This window comes from Solea senegalensis, linkage group LG13, assembly GCF_019176455.1.
Source record: "Solea senegalensis isolate Sse05_10M linkage group LG13, IFAPA_SoseM_1, whole genome shotgun sequence".
NCBI lineage: Eukaryota > Metazoa > Chordata > Actinopteri > Pleuronectiformes > Soleidae > Solea > Solea senegalensis.
The window spans coordinates 588534-606781 of NC_058033.1; the positions used below are offsets into that span (position 1 = coordinate 588534).

The 18248-nt window shown below is 42.1% G+C and overlaps 2 protein-coding genes across 3 annotated transcripts; one reads left to right on the top strand and one right to left on the bottom strand.

Annotated features, from left to right (window-relative positions):
* Positions 1–306: 306 nt before the first annotated feature.
* kif20a (kinesin family member 20A) lies at positions 307–11921 on the top strand. 2 transcript variants are annotated; one of them, XM_044041752.1, is made up of 19 exons: positions 307–441; positions 807–980; positions 1261–1383; positions 1459–1578; positions 1749–1887; positions 1996–2171; positions 2461–2560; positions 2709–2921; positions 3007–3118; positions 3208–3282; positions 3394–3537; positions 3648–3816; positions 3901–4053; positions 9461–9600; positions 9843–9945; positions 10083–10272; positions 10353–10444; positions 10536–10673; positions 11065–11921. In XM_044041752.1, exons 2-19 carry the CDS (start codon positions 813–815, stop codon positions 11425–11427), a joined length of 2718 nt encoding a protein of 905 aa, XP_043897687.1. In that variant the 5' UTR covers positions 307–441; positions 807–812; the 3' UTR covers positions 11428–11921. The 2 variants fall into 2 exon arrangements, with proteins under 2 accessions (XP_043897687.1, XP_043897688.1); XM_044041753.1 differs by lacking the exon at positions 11065–11921 and adding an exon at positions 10919–11058.
* Positions 11922–11998: 77 nt separating this feature from the next.
* On the bottom strand, positions 11999–17449 carry cdc23 (CDC23 (cell division cycle 23, yeast, homolog)). Its single transcript, XM_044041757.1, has 16 exons — positions 17324–17449; positions 15834–15906; positions 15275–15412; positions 15101–15143; positions 14900–15005; positions 14677–14809; positions 14352–14529; positions 14177–14274; positions 13954–14035; positions 13579–13732; positions 13353–13472; positions 13204–13279; positions 13044–13105; positions 12811–12889; positions 12457–12576; positions 11999–12354 (listed from the first exon to the last, which is right to left on the bottom strand). Exons 1-16 carry the CDS (start codon positions 17434–17436, stop codon positions 12202–12204), a joined length of 1728 nt encoding a protein of 575 aa, XP_043897692.1. The 5' UTR covers positions 17437–17449; the 3' UTR covers positions 11999–12201.
* Between the last annotated feature and the right edge of the window lie 799 nt (positions 17450–18248).

Genomic DNA, 18248 nt, shown 5'->3' on the forward strand with positions numbered 1-18248 from the left:
TGTAAACACGATTGGCAGTAGACTATCAACCTTTAAAAACAATACATTACACGAGAGACTCTTACTTTTTATACCGGTAATCTTACATGTACATGTCCTTTTAGTATATTTTACTATTCTGCGTTTAACAGCCACGATTTACAAAACGTCATAGGAACGAATGACAGACGTCATTGTTTTAGGGAGGCGCAGTTTCCAAAGCACACCACGCGGACTCGTGGTAGCCAATCAGAAGACAGGACAGAGGGGACCTTTAGCCAATCGGTGACTTGCTGTACTCAGGAAGCGCATTGTTCAAAAACCAAAGTCACCCGACGAGGGCAACGGTGTTTAGTCAGGAACAGGTTTCATAGTAGTTTCATGCGAACACGAACTCCAGTTCAGTCACCAACGTGAGTTTCGTCGATTTACTCGACAACTGAAAGTTGTTTTCTACTGTAGGTAAGTTCACTTAAACCTTTGTTCAAATGTTGGTGAAGACATTCGTCTTGTATACTTTTTGAGTTTTGGACAAGCCCTGAAGGTGGAGTTGAAATATTGTATACCGAAGTGAGCCATGAGAAAACATTCAACTTAAACGTATGTAAATATATTTAATGCAGATCCTGCTCTATCATGACGTTGTTTGACTTGGACTGCAACCGGTTCTGTTCCATAATTTGTTTTCTTAACTTAACCACGGGAAAACCCTTGTTTGTTTTTTGTTTTTTTACCAGTCACTTCACCAGTCCTTGGATACAGGAGACCAACATATATATTATATTATATATATATATATATATTATATATATTATTAATAATTACAGGAAAGCATGGCACTGTCTTTGTCCTCCCCGTGTGGATGCCCCTTCGATGAAGAGGAGGGAATGGCTGTGTTTGAATCTACGGCAACAGAACATGGCAGCCTGGCCAGACCACGTCTACCTGAGATATCTGTCATTTCCCCTGGCTTGGACCCCCGACCATCCACTGCAGAACCAGTAAGAGACTCTGTTGTATGCCTGAAATGTGCCCTGTTGAAAGGGATTTAGTTTATATTCTACATTTTTCAAACCAAAACACTCTTGTTACGTGTATTCCGACAAATGAAAATAAAACAGTAAATGCATTCTCTGGTAGAGTCTTTTAATAAATGTTTTGAAGTCTAACATTTCCGCTTTGGCATGCTGGTGTCTATTTCTCATTCACGGGCTCATTATGATGTAAATGAATCCATGTTGTAAACAAGCCATTAAAGGTGGTTAAAATATGTGTGTACAGAAACTAGCAGTGAAACCGGGATTGGTGAGACAAGGAAGTGGTGAAGGAAATGCTGAGAAAGTGAAGGTCTATTTGCGCATCCGGCCACTTAGTAATACGGAGAGGGAGAGGGAAGAAGAGCAGGTAAGACACTTCCAACACAGGATCAGATGTCACCATTCATGTGCATTAATAACTTAATGTGCACTCTTCTTCTAGGGTTGTGTAGCCATCCAAGATGAAGAGACTCTGCTGCTCAAAGCTCCTAAGGAATCTCAGAACATGAAGACTGCAGAGAGGGGCATCAGTCAGAGCATGCACAAGTTTACTTTCTCCAAGGTAACCCGTGACCCGAATAAAAACTTCATTTCTAAACTTAAAAAGCTGTAGTGTTTGAGAATGAGTGACATTTCACACATACTTTTTATTAGCAGTATGGAAACACTGATGGATGGATGTAGGTTTAACGTATAGCATGATAATCCAGAGATTTTTCTTTTCTTTCATAGATCTTTAGACCTGAGACCACTCAGCAGCAGTTTTATGAGAGCACTATGAAAAAGATGGTGAACGATGTGCTCCAAGGGGAAAACAGGCTTCTCTACACTTATGGTGTCACCAACTCCGGAAAGACGTACACCATTCAAGGTACGGTTCAATTTGTGTATTACCTTTATCTGGGGACACCTGTATACAACGCAGATTGGACTGCAGTGTTAGTGTATGAAAGGGCTTTGTTTGTGTTTTTACTTGCAGGTAGTGGTCGAGAGGCGGGCCTTCTGCCCCGAGCTTTGGTGTCTCTGTTCAGGAAACTGCAGGGTCGTCTCTATGGTGCCATGGACCTGAAGCCTGTCATGTATCATGATGTGAGACACCTTGACCCCTCCGAGATCAGGGCGGAGGAAATCCGCAGAAACTCTCTGCTCAAAGAGGTAAACACTTTTTAATGATCTCCGATTACCTTATTGTTGAGACCATGCCCAATGCTTCATCTGTTTTAACAATGCATTAATAATTCATACTTACAAAATAGATGCAGTCAGGTTCTTTCCTTTCAATGGGAGTGGCCAGAATTGACTGATCTGAACCATGTGCATTCAAAGACCACCTAGAACAAAAAAAGCTGTTTATTTAAGCAATCTGGTGAAGAAGGAAGCATTTATGGAAAATACTGTATTCTGTATCTTCATGCACAGAGGCTCATGTTCTACTGTGTTTCAGGATGACATTTCTAGTTCTCGTCGAGCCGGTGCCACCACTACTGGAGACAGTGGCTTTGGAGGACTCTCCTCAACAAGTCATTTTGCCAGCCAGCTTGATGGTGAGGACAGTTGGAGAGATGTTCTGAAGATTATTATTATTATTATTATAACAAATATCCTATTGAGGAATATCCTAATTGCAATACAAATGTTAATGCAACACGCATACTTTGTGATCATGACAATAGACCTTTTCTGTGTCTGCAGACACAGACAGTGTTTGCCTGGAACCAGACAGCCTTTCACACAGCGGAGGGGACAACCTGGAGGAGGGGCTGCAGTTCTCTATTTGGGTGTCCTTTTATGAGATCTACAATGAGTTCCTGTATGATCTTCTAGATGCATCGCCATCCCTGCAGCCCAGAAAGAGAGTCACACTGCGACTCAGTGATGACAAGCAGGGCAACCCTTACGTGAAAGGTAACGCTGAAGACAAGTGTTTTTTGTATGTATGTTTGTTTGTTTATGTCAAGAATGTCATTTATTCTCTTCCACACTATGACAGACCTTAGCTGGGTCCAGGTCCGCAATGCTGAGGAAGCATGGAGGATTCTGAGGGCCGGCCGTAAAAACCAGAGTTTCGCAAGCACTCACCTCAACCAAAACTCAAGCCGCAGGTAAGTAAAATAATTTTAAACCAAATGATTAATTTTGTCAGACTTGTTTGGCCTGCAATTTTAACATCCTAAATGTATCAACTCTCCAGCCACAGCATCTTCTCCATTCGTGTCCTGCACATCCGCCCAGAGACCTATTCTCCTCAGACCATGAACATCAGCGAGTACGTTGTATTTTCACCTACTGGAATGTACATTTCTAGCCCACGTGTGAGTCTTACGAAATGACTCTCACAAGAATTTCAATTTCGATTATTATGAATTTCTTTTTTTAGGTTGACTGTGTGCGATCTGGCTGGGTCTGAACGCTGTAAAGAGCAGCGTAATGGTGAGAGGATGAAGGAGGCCAACAATATCAACACCTCCCTATTAACACTGGGCCGCTGTATTTCTGCTCTGAGGAACAACCAGATCAACAAGTGCGTGCTTCACTGTTACTTTTAATACTTCATTTCAGAAATAAGATTTGCATTAACCATTAAAAAAATCAAATATATACATATATATATATGTTCTTCTACAACTACAGGTCACGTCCACCACAAGTGGTACCCTTCAGGGACAGTAAACTGACCCGGGTGTTGCAGGGTTTCTTCTGTGGTCGGGGAACCTCCAGCATGGTGGTCAACATCAACCCATGTTCCTCCATCTATGACGAGACCCTGCAAGCCCTTAAATTCTCTGCAATAGCTACTCAAGTAGGAAACACTCTTATACATCTAATGATTAGTGATTTATTGATATGATCGAAGACACATAAAATATCTGTTGTTTGATTTCAGTTGGTCCATGGACCCTCTACAAAGACCAGAGTGGCCTATATCCTGTCTCTACTGCGCGGGCCGACACAAGACTGTAACGAAAGCACAGTCCTGGAAGACGATGATGACGACAGCGATGTTGAAGATGGAGACATCACCATGTTAAATCCAGAGGTAACGTCGGTGACGCCCATCAGTTCCACATGACTCTCCGTGTTTCTCAGAATAGTGCTATAGAAGCCGAATGTGTTTAATTGTGGTATGAGGGTTTGGTGTAATTCACTCAATGTGTGTGTGGGGTCGCTGTGCTCTCAGAGGGGGAGCTCAGGTGTGTATATAGGTGGCAATATCACTGTCCTTGCCAGGTTTGTGAACCGGAAGGGCAAACGGTTTTCGACCGCTGTACCGCGGAGGCGCTACTCGTGAATGTTTGTGGATTATTTGAAGGAATTTCATTATGCAAAGAAACGCACAGCAATAAACCAATATATTGCAACTAAACAAACAGCCTGGACATTCAATCAGAGTACAAAAGAGCGATCGCCAAGGCAAAGCGCGTCAACCAGGTCATCCGGAGTCAGAAACCTCAGTAGCGGAAGTTTGAGGCTGAGCTGCTATAATATTAGTCGAAAACCTGCACCAGTTGGAACTTTGTGGGACACTTAAGGCACGTTTGGTACGGAACGAAGAGAACGCCGGAGGTCCAGATCCCGTGAACGCCGTCATCGCACCCGCTCACGAGAGCGCAAGACGGGGGGAGCTGCTGGAAGCGGTTTGGACTTTGAGGGATTTGGAGAGCGTCTGGACGTGGATATCGAGACGCCGGAGAGCGGTGCTGGAGCTGAACCTGACTGTGGAGCATAGGATCATCGGACCATTACCATCGGACCATCAGACCATGGAACTACCGCATGGCGCCCAACGCACGGAGGTATGTGTAGCGCTACACCGGTAAATGGCCATTGAAATTGTGTGCACACATCGCCGGGCATAAACCCAATGCATTGGTCGCCGAAGCGAGGGGGACAATAAACTTTGCGTCGCATCCGTTGATTGCTGCTGGCTGTTTATGAACTGACTATTCATCATGAGAAGAAGCAGCGCTATGTCGGACACAATTGAAGCTGCTGGGACTAATGTGCAAAATGTTATTACATCTAGTAGTATGGCTGGCGGTATTGAAACGCAAACCCAAAAACGTGTGGTTAAACTCACTGCAAAGGCCCTTGCTAATGAATTAGACAGGTTGCAGTCTGGCAGAAAAGCTAAGTTAAATCAAACAGCCATCATAAGAAAATCAATACAAGATTTGATGCTAAAGCATGATAAAACAAAGGTACAGGATGCTCTTGATGAATTGTTGGAAGTCTGTCATGAAGCAAAATACATGCATAATAATTTGTTGGATTCTTTGCCATGTGAGGAAAAGGAAAAACATGAAATATGGTTCAAGGCAAAAATGTTGCCTATTAATGAGTGTATTGCTAACACAAAAATGTGGGTATCAAATGATGACAGTGTTGCAAATGAAAATGGTAATGTTGTGGACGAAGTTAATCCTGATGACAGTGTTTCAAATATTAGTAAGCACTCGAGCCATAGGAGCCGTAGTAGTGTAAGATCAAGTACTGTATCCTCTGCAGCCATAAAGGTTGAAGCAGAAAGGGCAGCGCTTGTTGCTCTGGCTGCAGCTTTAAAAGAAAGGCATGACTTGGAGGAACAGGAACAGCAGCTGAAAAGAAAAAGAGAACAGCTTGATTTACAAGCTGAAATAGCTGCATCCACTGCTAAGCTGGCTGTATTACAGGCTTCAGAGTGGAGAGGTTCTTCTCAAGCACACAGCAATGGCATGAATTCCTATTTGGAAAAGGAGAAAAAGAAAAGGCTTGAAAACTCTGTCACCACGTTGAACCCTATGGCAAAGATGTACCGTCCTGTTGGATGGAAATCAACACAAAATGGATTGTCAAAATGGTCACTACCACCCAAGGAAACCATATTAAAGGATGTGCAACCCAAGGAAACTGAGCAATGGGTCCAAGCTGCTTCAATGCATCAGTGCAGCCAAAAACAGCAGCAACAGGTCAATATATCTGAAACATCGCTGCATTTTCAACACCAGTCATCAACTGCTCAACCTATGCAACAACACCACATTGGCCAAAGTCCACCTGACATACTTACCATAATGCAAAGGCAAAATGAAATAACAGCAGCTCTGGTACAGCAACAGCATATGATGACACTACCACCACGAGATATTCCCACATTTGAGGGGGACCCTCTCCATTACAGGACGTTCATCAAAGCCTTTGAGCAAGGAGTAGAGGAAAAGGCAGGACAAGCGGATTGTTTATACTATCTGGAACAGTTCACAAGAGGACAGCCACGTGAACTGGTGCGAAGCTGCCAGCATATGGCTCCAGAGCGTGGTTATGCAGTAGCAAAGGAACTTCTCCAGAAACATTTTGGAAATCAGTACAAAATTGCAAGTGCTTATATGGAAAAGGCTCTGGCCTGGCAGACAATTAAATCTGAGGACGTAAGAACTCTGCAAGCCTATTCATTATTTCTGCGTGGATGCTGCAATGTAATGGAAGAGCTTCAGTACATGCAGGAACTGAATATGCCAGTAAATATAAGAGCCATTGTGTCAAAGCTGCCATTCAGAATGAGGGAGCAATGGAGGACCATAGCCCATGACATAATGGAGACAACCAATCAACCAGCTTGCTTCATGGATATGGTTATGTTCATTGAGCGTCGTGTCAGTATTCTTTCTGACCCTTTGTTTGGTGAGATACAGGAGTCATCTGGTGTTGCTGGGATAAAGTCTGTCACTGGGTTTAAAGCACAACCTCGATATAATATGAAAGGAAATGTCATGGCCACCACTATAACATCTATGGAAGCGCTGGAAAAGGTTGAGGAGCCCACAGCAGGCCCAGAAAAGACTGAATGCCTTTGCTGTGCTCGTAGCCACTCTTTGGAGGACTGCAAACAGTTCAAGGGTTGGAAGCACAAGGAAAAGATTCAGATTCTGAGGCAAAGGGGGGTTTGTTTTGCATGTTTATGTGTGGGACACATGAGTCGTGACTGTGAGGATCGCTTGACATGTAAAATATGTAGTCAAACCCACCCCACTGTGCTTCATATTAAAAGGCAACCAGCCCCGGAAAAGTCTGAAACATCTCACCAGCCAACTTCACCTAAAACATGTGGATATACAGGGGCCGGTAAGGACCGGTGTGTGTTATCCATCCTGCCTGTGAAGGTCAAAAGTGCAAAGGGAAATCACATAATAAAAACGTATGCCTTTTTGGATCCAGGAAGTTCAGCCACATTCTGCTCAGAACAACTAATGCGGAAGCTAAACATCACAGGGAGAAAAAACAACTTCCTGTTGACCACGATGGGGCAGAAAAAAGTGGTTCCAGCATATTCATTAATTGGCTTGGAGGTATCTACTCTGGACAGCAATGACTTTCATATTCTCCCAGAGGTTCTCACACAGACACAAATGCCAGTCAATATTAATAACATGGTAACATCTGAAGAACTGGCAAAGTGGCCATATTTGTCCAAGGTAAACATCCCAAACATAAAAGCAAACGTCGACCTGTTAATTGGAACCAACGCTCCCAGGATTTTAGAACCCTGGGAGGTCATTAACAGTAGCGGGAATGGCCCATATGCTATAAAGACAGTGCTTGGATGGGTTGTTAACGGACCACTGAATGGAAACAGTGGTGCTTCGGAGGTGGAACTGCCCTTGGCGATGGTGAACAGGATCTCTGTGTGCAAGCTCGAAGAAATGCTGGTCAAGCAGTACAGCTATGAGTTAAATGAGAAGCAGCACCTGTCTGAGGCAGTGGCGTCTCTTCAGGAGCGTGCTCAGTCTAACAGTGAGGCGAGGGTCCGTGAGGTAAAAGTGAAGGACCAGATCAAGCAGTTGGAGAACCAGAACACTTCTCTTAACAACCAGATGGTGGCACTGCAGCGACACACCACCACCCTACAGGAACAGAATTCAGGCTTACTCACACAAACGGCAAAACTGCAGGTGGAGAACTCCACACTCTCCTCTCAGAGTGTGTCTCTGACGGCCCAGAATGCTGTGCTGCAAGGTCAAGTCACAGCCTTGGAGACGGAGATAGAGTCATGGCAGCGACAGCGTGAGGAGGCATGGCGGGCTCGAGAAAGTGTGCTCAGTGACCACGAACGCCTGCTGAGTGTTCAGGAAAGGCAAGCGTACGAGTATGAGCAGCTGATCAGTCAGCATGCATCGTTGAAAGGCAAACAGAGGGCACTAGAGAATGAACACAGGAAGCTGCACAACAAGTATTGTGTTTTGGTGCAGCAGAAGGAGAATTGTGACGAGCATGAAGGGCGTGGTCAGAAGGAGAAGGAGGAATTAAACCAGGAGACTCAGAAGAATCGGCTTCTGCAGCAAGAGAATCTGCAGCTGAAAACAGAAGTGGACAGACAGACAGAGAGCCAATCAAAGCTCTCAGAGGATGCTATGGCCTGGAACCACTCATGGCTGCTTGGCAGGTTTCTGGAGGTTTTTCCAGATAAACAAGGGCTGGTTCCGTGAGGTTACAGACAAGGGCCAACATTATTGAAAGGCCAGTGACGAAACTTTGTTTGGTACATGGAATATAGATTTGTCTGTACTGCACTTTAATGTAACTGTATCAACACATTATTTGCTCCTGTCTTGTTGTGTTTGAATTGTTATGTCAGGCTGCCATTAACAATTAGGGGCCGGTGTATAGAAGCCGAATGTGTTTAATTGTGGTATGAGGGTTTGGTGTAATTCACTCAATGTGTGTGTGGGGTCGCTGTGCTCTCAGAGGGGGAGCTCAGGTGTGTATATAGGTGGCAATATCACTGTCCTTGCCAGGTTTGTGAACCGGAAGGGCAAACGGTTTTCGACCGCTGTACCGCGGAGGCGCTACTCGTGAATGTTTGTGGATTATTTGAAGGAATTTCATTATGCAAAGAAACGCACAGCAATAAACCAATATATTGCAACTAAACAAACAGCCTGGACATTCAATCAGAGTACAAAAGAGCGATCGCCAAGGCAAAGCGCGTCAACCAGGTCATCCGGAGTCAGAAACCTCAGTAGCGGAAGTTTGAGGCTGAGCTGCTATAATAAGTGCAGTTTATATCATTTTGCCTGGCGATATTGCACACGGCACACGGGAAGTTTGATGTTAAGACAGAAGGAGGCGACAGCAAACAGGTTGGAGAATGACTGGAAACGAAAAAGAAAAAGTTCTGCTCCAGAAATCCAATCTTTCAGCATCTTACCTGTTTTCAAATGAAGGCTGAAACAATATTCCATCATTTCTGCTCACAAAGAACAAACAGAGGAAGATCAATAACATTATGAATATGAATGAAAACATTATGCATTGAAACTTTACACATATATATATATTTGTAACTGCACATCCACTTCACAAACTACATGTCTGGGTGTTGACTGTGTAATTACATGAACACTTTAAGATCAAAAACACTGAGGAACAAGTGTGTAGAAAGTGTTCAACTTTACTTTGCTCTGCGACAGGCTTTGCTGCAGGCCATTGACGTTCTGAAGAGAGAGGTGCAGCGCCAGCGGAGAGAGAAAGAAGAACTTGAAGCCAATGTGAGGGAACAGGTGGTCTCTGAGATGATGGAGGTCATCAATGGGATGCAGGATGGCTTCAGGTGTGTGCGAGAGCTTTATTTTGGTCAATTTCAGACTAAATTTATCCAGGACAATCTAACCATCTGCTTCTGGCTGCAGAACACTAGCAGTATCTAGCCACTGCTTCATTTGCTATTGATGGCAGAAGATGAAAATACTTGATGAAAAGATTCAAATAAATTCCACACTACAGAAAGTCTGAACATTTAGATGCCACGAAATCTCAGATGAATAGACTCATTTGTGTCTTTTTGCTTTTTAGTGAGACCTTGGAGGCAGAGAGGGCTCTAATTGAAGAGCGGTGCGAGGACAAGATAAATAACCTGCAGAAACATTTGAAGAAATTTTACAGCGAGGAGCTGAAGGTGAGAATTGGTGATCGGTCACGATTCACACGTCATCTGTAAAATTTCCCAGATGCAGTATTTACTAAGCCGTTGCTGTGATGAGATGTTTGAATCTACAGTATGTGCTCTGAATGTTTTTTCATCATTTCTCTAAGGAGCGTGATCAGGATATTGAAGCTTTGTCTGCTGCCCTTGAAAAACACAAAAAAACTGAGTCGGCCCCCGTGCTGGTGCCAGAGGCAGACGGGCCTCGCCGCTCTCAGCGCCTCACAACTCAGACAGACCATGGCAGACTGCGAGCTGAACTAGACCAGTGCCGCGCTGAGTTACTCAACAAGACACAAGGTACCGTCTGAAAACTGCTCTGCTTCTGTGCCGGTGTCATGGTAACGATTTAATGACTTCATGTGTCTGTCTACACACAGAGCTGACGAAGCTCAAGATGCAACTGGAGGTGCCGGGGGCAACCGGCAGCATGACTGGTGCTGCTGACCGCAAGCTTGAGGAAGGACAGCGGGTCAGTTACTGCCACAACCTGGCAATATCAGTGCCTCTGCATGCCAGTCTCCACCCTCAGAAAAACTGAAATTCAGACTCTTCCCTAACAGAATCTGCGTCAGCTGCGCATGGATTTGCAGAGGCTGGGGGAGAATCTTCAGTCTGGGGAACGAGCCTGTTGTCGCAACACGGGGGGGGAACGGCTGCGGCAGGCGTTAAACACTGCAGATGAGACACTTGCCAAACAGGTGAGAAATACCAGATAACAGCATATATGGTACAATACTGTGTCACAAAATACAAATTCCATGCAGGCAGACTCTACTTAGAAATATTTAAGTTTACTATAGACATGAATAATACAGTTATGCATGTTCTACTTTAGACAAACTGCATTAATAAGTTTAACACTGCATCTTTCCAATCCACAATTGTAAATACTTTATTTTTCTCTCCCCCTACTCTCTTCATTAACTATCTTAATGATGCGCAGCGAGCTTTTAAACTAAATCAGTGTTTCTAACATCTGCACCGGGTGATTGCTGCATTCTACCTCACTTTCTGTCACTTCACCTCCAAACCGTATCCCTCATCTTCACTTCCTGCTCTGTGGTCTAACCCTGTACACTGACTCCTTAGGACCAGATCTTGATGGAGCTGCAGAATGGCCTGATGCTGGTCAAAGCTGACCTGAGACGCAAAGCAGAGAGCCTGGCTCAGACACAGGCCATCCGGCCCCAGCTTCCCCCAAGTGGCTTTTCTGCCCCCACCACACCGGGTTCGTGTAAAAAGAGAGGCTGTGGGGCCACTGCAGCAAGCAATGCTGAGAACAGGCCTCCACAGAAACGCCCTTTTTTACACTCTCTGTTCCCGACACGTAAATGCAACGCGCGCGCAGCTGAAGATAACACGACCCCCTACTCCCGGATCTTGCGGTCTCGTCAGCATTCTCCACCTCCCAGCCCTGTCCTCACTCCGCGTAGTCTTCGGGGGAAGTACTGATCTATTTAGCGCTTCAGAGGGAATGCGCCCGTTTTGATATTATGCACAGTCATATTTGCTGGTTACTTTATTTTTTATATATATCTACTATGTGCAGTACACTTAACTGTTTTCATACCAAATACAGTTGTTATATTTATGCCAGTAAAACAGTTAATGCTTAAAATGTGGTTGCAGAATAGTACGACATTGAGGTCGCCTTGGGCAGTGTTATGGTTTGGAGAATGGTGTTATTGTGTGTGTGCATGTGTAGTTAGTCTCATCTGCCTCTGCTTCAAGTACCTTTGTGTTTTACAATAAGTCTATACAAGCAGTGTGTAGAGTTGTAAACTACGGTATCTAATTTTAATTTGCTGCTGTCAAATATAGTGAGTGGATAGCTGCACAATGCAAATTATTTCTATATACAAGAATGTAGAGGCGTGATGTGGCTACATTGAAAGCATGTTTGTGTGTCTATGTAAATAACTCGATGTGTCTTTGCACTGCTTATGCTGTTTTTATTTGTGCTTTGTTTTTTTACAGGCATTAAATACAAAAATGGCTATTCTTAAAAATCTGGCTGTGTACATTGAGTAATAAGCTTTGTTAATGAACATGTTTGCAGCTAGACACAAATTTTTTTTTTACAAAAAAAAAGCAATTTTATTGCCATAAACTCTATATACAACCACAGGTAAATCTCTTCAACACATTTGAACAAACTCTATGAAACATCCGAGAGGTGTCATTTCACAGGAAAGAAGTTATCCACTTGATCACCAGGAGTGAGTGTCAGGGTGTGAAGGAGATGAGGTTCAGAGGAGACACTCTCCTGACTGGAGTGTTGGTGTTTGACAGAGGAGCGAACAGATCTGCTGATGGCGTCTCAGCCTGATCTCGGACCTGTGAGATTTGCCTCAACAAAGCTTTTCCCTCCTCGCGAGCCTACAGAAAGAGTGACCACCAACACCAGTTACTGTGTTACTGCCACTTCCACTCTTACACTACATGTACAACTAGGTGCTAAAATGATGCCGATACACTTACATCATTGTAGTCACAGCAGCGCTGAGCACAGAGGGACGCCTCGTCATAGAGTTTGTTCTTGAAATAGTACTGACCCAGGTACCGCAGGGCTGTGCTCACCTCAGCATGCTCCAGTTGTTCCTGTGAAACATTTCCATTAACACACTTGGTAATATACAGTATTATTACCATTTTACTCAGTAATGAGTAGTCTATGGGATTATACGTCTGTAGTTCTGCAATTTAACTGCTAATTTGTTTCTATAAAAGTGGATGTAGTTCATTCATAGAGATTAAACATTCATTCTGCCCCAAACCCAACTACAAATTTGTAGAAAGGGTGATTCAAGTATTCACACGCTGTCAACTGCTTACCCCACATGAGAAAATGTCTTGGATGTAAAGCATGTAACACTGTGCAGCATCATCAGACTCATTCAGCTGTTCATGGAGCCTGACAAAGAAACACAGTATTCAGCACCTACGTTTAGGCAAAGTTGACATAATAAGGCTGCAGATCAGATAGTCACTGTGCGCTCAAACCTTTACGAACGTATGATGTAAACGACTTTGACAGTTCATCTCAGGAGACAGTGACAGACACTTACTTTGCCAATTTGAGCAGGGCCATTTTCTCTACATCTCCAACAGAATACGCTCTCCAGTAACACTAGGCAGAAATAACAGTAAGTAAAAAAATGTCATGGTCTAAATCAAACAAGCGGAAAAACACAAACCCGATATCACTGAAAGTTATAACATACAGACCTTCTTGCCTTCCACTTGCTGTGACAGTTTTTCATAGCTTTCACCCAGTGCGACTAACATCCGGGAGTCATTGGGCCTACGACAGTGCAAACAAAGTATTAACTTGAATTATACATATTTGATCATAACTCGTGTCATGACAGCCATACCTGAGCTGGTGAGCCTTTCGGTAATAGTACAAACAGTAAAAGGGCATCTTGAGGATCTCGTATGTCTGACCTAAGCCGTACCAGGCGCGGTAGTCCCGCTTGTTCACTTCAATAGCGTGTCTGATTTAAATGAGAGAGAAAAAGATCACGTACTTACTAAACAAACTACGACTGAACACTAACAACACAAATGTAGATTGGACATGTCCTGCATGTTCAGTCTGACCTGTATGCCTGGATGGCAGCTGAGGTGTTCTTCATTTCCATGTATTCGTGGCCCATGAGGGTCCAGGCACCAAGGCAGCGTGGGTTCAGTTTGAGGGCCCTCTGAAAGTACAGAGCTGCTTTCTCATGCTGAGAGCGTAAGCTGTAATAATTACCTGTAGATGAAACGCATGGTTTACAAGCACATGTGTAAAGGATTTGGTTTTGTTAGTATTAGTATTGTTTGTTTTCTATTTTATTTTGTGCTAATCATTTAAATACAGTAGTGGCATCACATATTTAACTAAAACAACTTGATTATTTAAATAATAATGCAGTGGATTCCTCTGAAGATTTGCAATACGAATGTGCATCTGTGAGGCTTTTCAATTCTTACCGATGACACAGCACGTTTCCACCCTGTACTTGTCAATCTCCACCAGGTTGTGGGCCAAGTAGCTAAGCTCTGGCTTCATGCTCTGCGGAAGCGCGCATTACCATCAGCAACAAAATCTCTTTTTCTTTCAATAGTATTAACAATCATATGCTGAGAATGTCTCCAGTCTGTGCAGCGGGCAGAAGAAAACACTCAGACATCACATTATGAGCAGTGAACTCACCTTAACATAGAGCAAGTTGGAGAATGTGTCCATATTATCAATGCGATATGGATCCTGATCCCTCAACTCATTGAACATGGCCAACGCTTGGTCAATATCTGGAAGGAAATGAGACAGGAATGCTCCGTAACAGTTTTCCGACAGGCACGATGCTTATTCAAAAGATGCAAATAACCTCTGATGTTGTGATAGGCCACCGCAATCTGGGAGATAATGTAGGTGCTTTTAGAAAAGCCGGCCTCAATAAGGTTCTGGTATTTCTGCAACGCTTCTTTGATCATCTGTAGCTCTGTGTACATATGGGCCATGAAAAAGTCTTTAATCCAGCAATCTGGTAGAGACAAGGACTTCAGCTGGGGACAGAAAGACAAGGACAACCTAAATTGTATAATTTCAGCCTCTTTACATCACCTGTTACTTTTCACTGATCAGCAGATTGTTAAAAGCAAAAATACTGTCTATCCATAGCACAGTACACAAGTGTAAAAACTAAATCTTACCATTTCAATATTGGTGACAAGGTTACTGAGCTCCAGCCAAGCTCCCCAGTGAAGAGGAAGTGCATGGATTGCCTCAACAAATACATCAACAGCCTCCTTCAGCAGATCGAGCTTTCGTAGAACAACCCCATACCTGTTACCATACAACAAGGATTTTGCCTATTTCTAACAATAAATAATCTACATAAAGTGTGTGAAGTGTGTTTGGTGGAAATGTTCTTACAGGTAAAGGGTGAAGCTGTCCAACTCTCCTGCAATGTGCTTCTTACTGAGCTCAACCCTGAGTTCACGCAAGGCTTCATTACGCACCTGTCCCTTTTCCAGAGGACCTAGAACCACATACAAGCACATGACAGTTCAGAACAACAGGGCAACAGAAGCACTAGCAGTTACCTGTAATTCACCTCAACAGACAAGTCCTCACCAAGGCTGTCCACAGTCTCATCGTCCTTCTTTTTCTCACCCGACTAAAGACAAAGAAATAAATAATAATAAATAATTCACATGTGCTACAACCAAAAAGTAAAAGCAATCCTGTCATGAAAAGGAAACAACGATCAAGAGGAGATGGACACATGGACCGTCTACATAATCTTACCAAATAGCGAGAATACATGTAGAGGAAATAGGCCTTCTGGCTGCAGCAGCCTTTCAGAAAGTAAGCAGCGCGGTCATACTCTTTCAGGTCAAAGTAGGACTTGGCCAGCGTAAGTGCATCCAAGTCTTGTGCATCTTCCTGTATTTTATGCAGACAATGGAGAGGGAGAAATCATCCTAATCACATTTATATCAATATAAACACATTTAACAATATTCAAAACCACACAACTATTTTCATTTCAACAAAACAAGAGCAAATGCATTAGCTACTTCAGAACAATAGCATTATTTATAACAAGTGGGTTCTAAGCCATTATTTAAGTTTGGCCAACATAGAAACATTCACACACTTTTTGAACTTGGAAATAAAAACATCAAACTGACATACTATCGATCAATAACTCATATACAGAATATGTATCTATTTGTGATGATATGATGAAACCCTACATTATGTGCAGCCTTGGATTCAAATACATCTTCAGGGAAGCAAAAGCTGGCTAATGTAATATCTCATACAAGTGCGCACACAAATAAACTGTTGTGAGTGAATATACCTCAGTAAAAGGTGCAGCTGGTGGTAACTCATCCTTGGGCAGACGGTCCAAGGCAAATGCCAGTTCAGAAGCCCTGAAATGTAAACAACAACAACAACTGGAAGCGTAAGCATGTTCCTATAACACAATACCTTAGCAAGTCATCATTTAATGACAAATTATTTAGATGACGTGCAACATCAGTGATTTTATATACTGGTTTAGTAAATCATACTAATGACACAATACAGAAGGGCAGTTTTTTTTCAAACAGATTCAGTCACTTTGCAAACAAACTGAGCAGTGATATGTAGGCAAAACTTGTAAAATAATATATGAAGTAAAGGAAAATATGATACAATAAAATATACACAAGCGGTCAGGAATCAAGTTGCATAAATATTCATGAAGTTAGATTTTTTTTTACATCTCATTTAGGTATAAATTGAATATAGGGATGGTTTTGTTTATATAAAATATTTTGGCAGGACAATTAGGTTCTTTTAAATTCTATTTCACATTCTCATCAGACACTATGTTTTCATATGATAATGGTGGAATATTCCAGGTGTCAGAGTTACAACTATTTTGTTCAAGATTAAGAAATAAGTAGACAGGTCATTATTTTAAAATGGTGGAAAATCTTTGGTGGATTTGGAAAGAAAAAAATCTAAGTGGTTCTTATGGTTATATGACTGTGGTAAACAAATTGAGGCCAAGATTCATTCTTAGAATTCAAATTTAGATAATAACTGTCAAAGACCTGTGGAATAACTGTAGAATAACCACTGCCCTGCATGTTTTAGATGTTGCCCTGCTGCAACGCACCTGATTCAAATGAATGGGTTTTATTCAGGCTTTTGACGAGCTGACCATTTGAATCAGGTGTGTTGAACCAGGGAAACATTTAAAACATGCAGGGGCCCCTGAGGACCAGGACTGTGAAACACTGGAATAGAAAAATCACTGCTTAAACACTGTGTACTGCTTGTTAGTACAAGCAATATTATATTTACTGATAAATGCATAATATCAGTGTATTATTATTATTATTATTATATCATTATATTTATGTTAACAAATGCAGATGATTTGTCATATTAACGCAAACCACATTAAAAAACAATTCACTGGAACCCACTGCACCGTGTGTACATTTGTGTTAATGTATACATTTCTTTGATCATAGGTTTTTATTTTCTGATTTTATTCTATTTAAATGCACCCAGTCAAATTCCTTGCATGTTTATATGTACAAATAATATAATATAAACACCGTTGACTGATTCTGATATATTATAATATAAAGTGTATGACATCACATATTGATTAATATGCTTGTATGTGTTTGTCTATGAGTTTCCAGTAGTGGAGAAGCTGAGCATAGCAGGCTAATAGCTTGATAGGCAGTTGAACAGACTGGTGAAGTAGTCGTGGACGACCGATGTTCCTGAGCTAACCAAGCGCACAGACATGAATATTAACGGCGAATGAGTGACATGAAGTCTCACCACTTCGCGCTGTGCAGAAGTCCTCTTTCTTTACAAAGCCAAATCACTGATATGAGCTGTTTCTTCATTTCAACCAGGTCCCCAAACTCACTACACAGAGCCGCCATTTTCATATTTTAGCAAGCAAGTACGTTATTGGTGGAAGTTACAAAGACGCGGCCACGCCCATCTACTATGACGTCACTTCCCTTTCCTCATTGGAAGAAACAAGAAACAGAACCCTGTTTATCAGTAATACTGGTATAGAAACAGTTGTAAATGTTTTCTTCAAATTAGTTCATGTGGTTTTGTTCTAGATTTATGTGGAATATTGTTTTGAAGTTTAGTAGTTTTTACAATTTACAGAAGAATGTGGGGAAATGTTTTTTTTTTTTCTTAAATCTCATTTTCTATGGAAAGTTTCATAACCATGTAAATGGTTTGGAAAAAAATGTCTCATACTTAAATCCACCAGTTTTCAAGTTAAACTAGGTTTTATTCTAAAACACTGAAAGAACTGACCTTGGATTCCCCCCCCATTTTTCAAAAAAATATAAAAATATGAACATTCAAAAATTTACAGTGAGAGGATATATTTTTTATCCTCTAATTGTCCCTTCTGGTTTTTTGTTTGACTCATTTTCACTATTTGCTTTCATGTACACTGATTACAGAATAAATAGCAAATTTAGAAACATGAAACTGCATCTCAAACTAAATTCAAGAACCTGTTTTACTTAGTAACACAAACTAATTCTATATATTAATGGATTTCTTTTATACTGTAATTGTTTTGATTAAATATTTGCTTGAAATGCAAGACTCATTTCAGCCACAAGAGGTCAGAAGTGCTTTACAGTAGTAGCACCACAGTCTGTGCTCAGTTTGGCAAAGACACTCCTTGTTGTAATAGTAAAGGTCATCTATACACTGAGCCACAATGTCA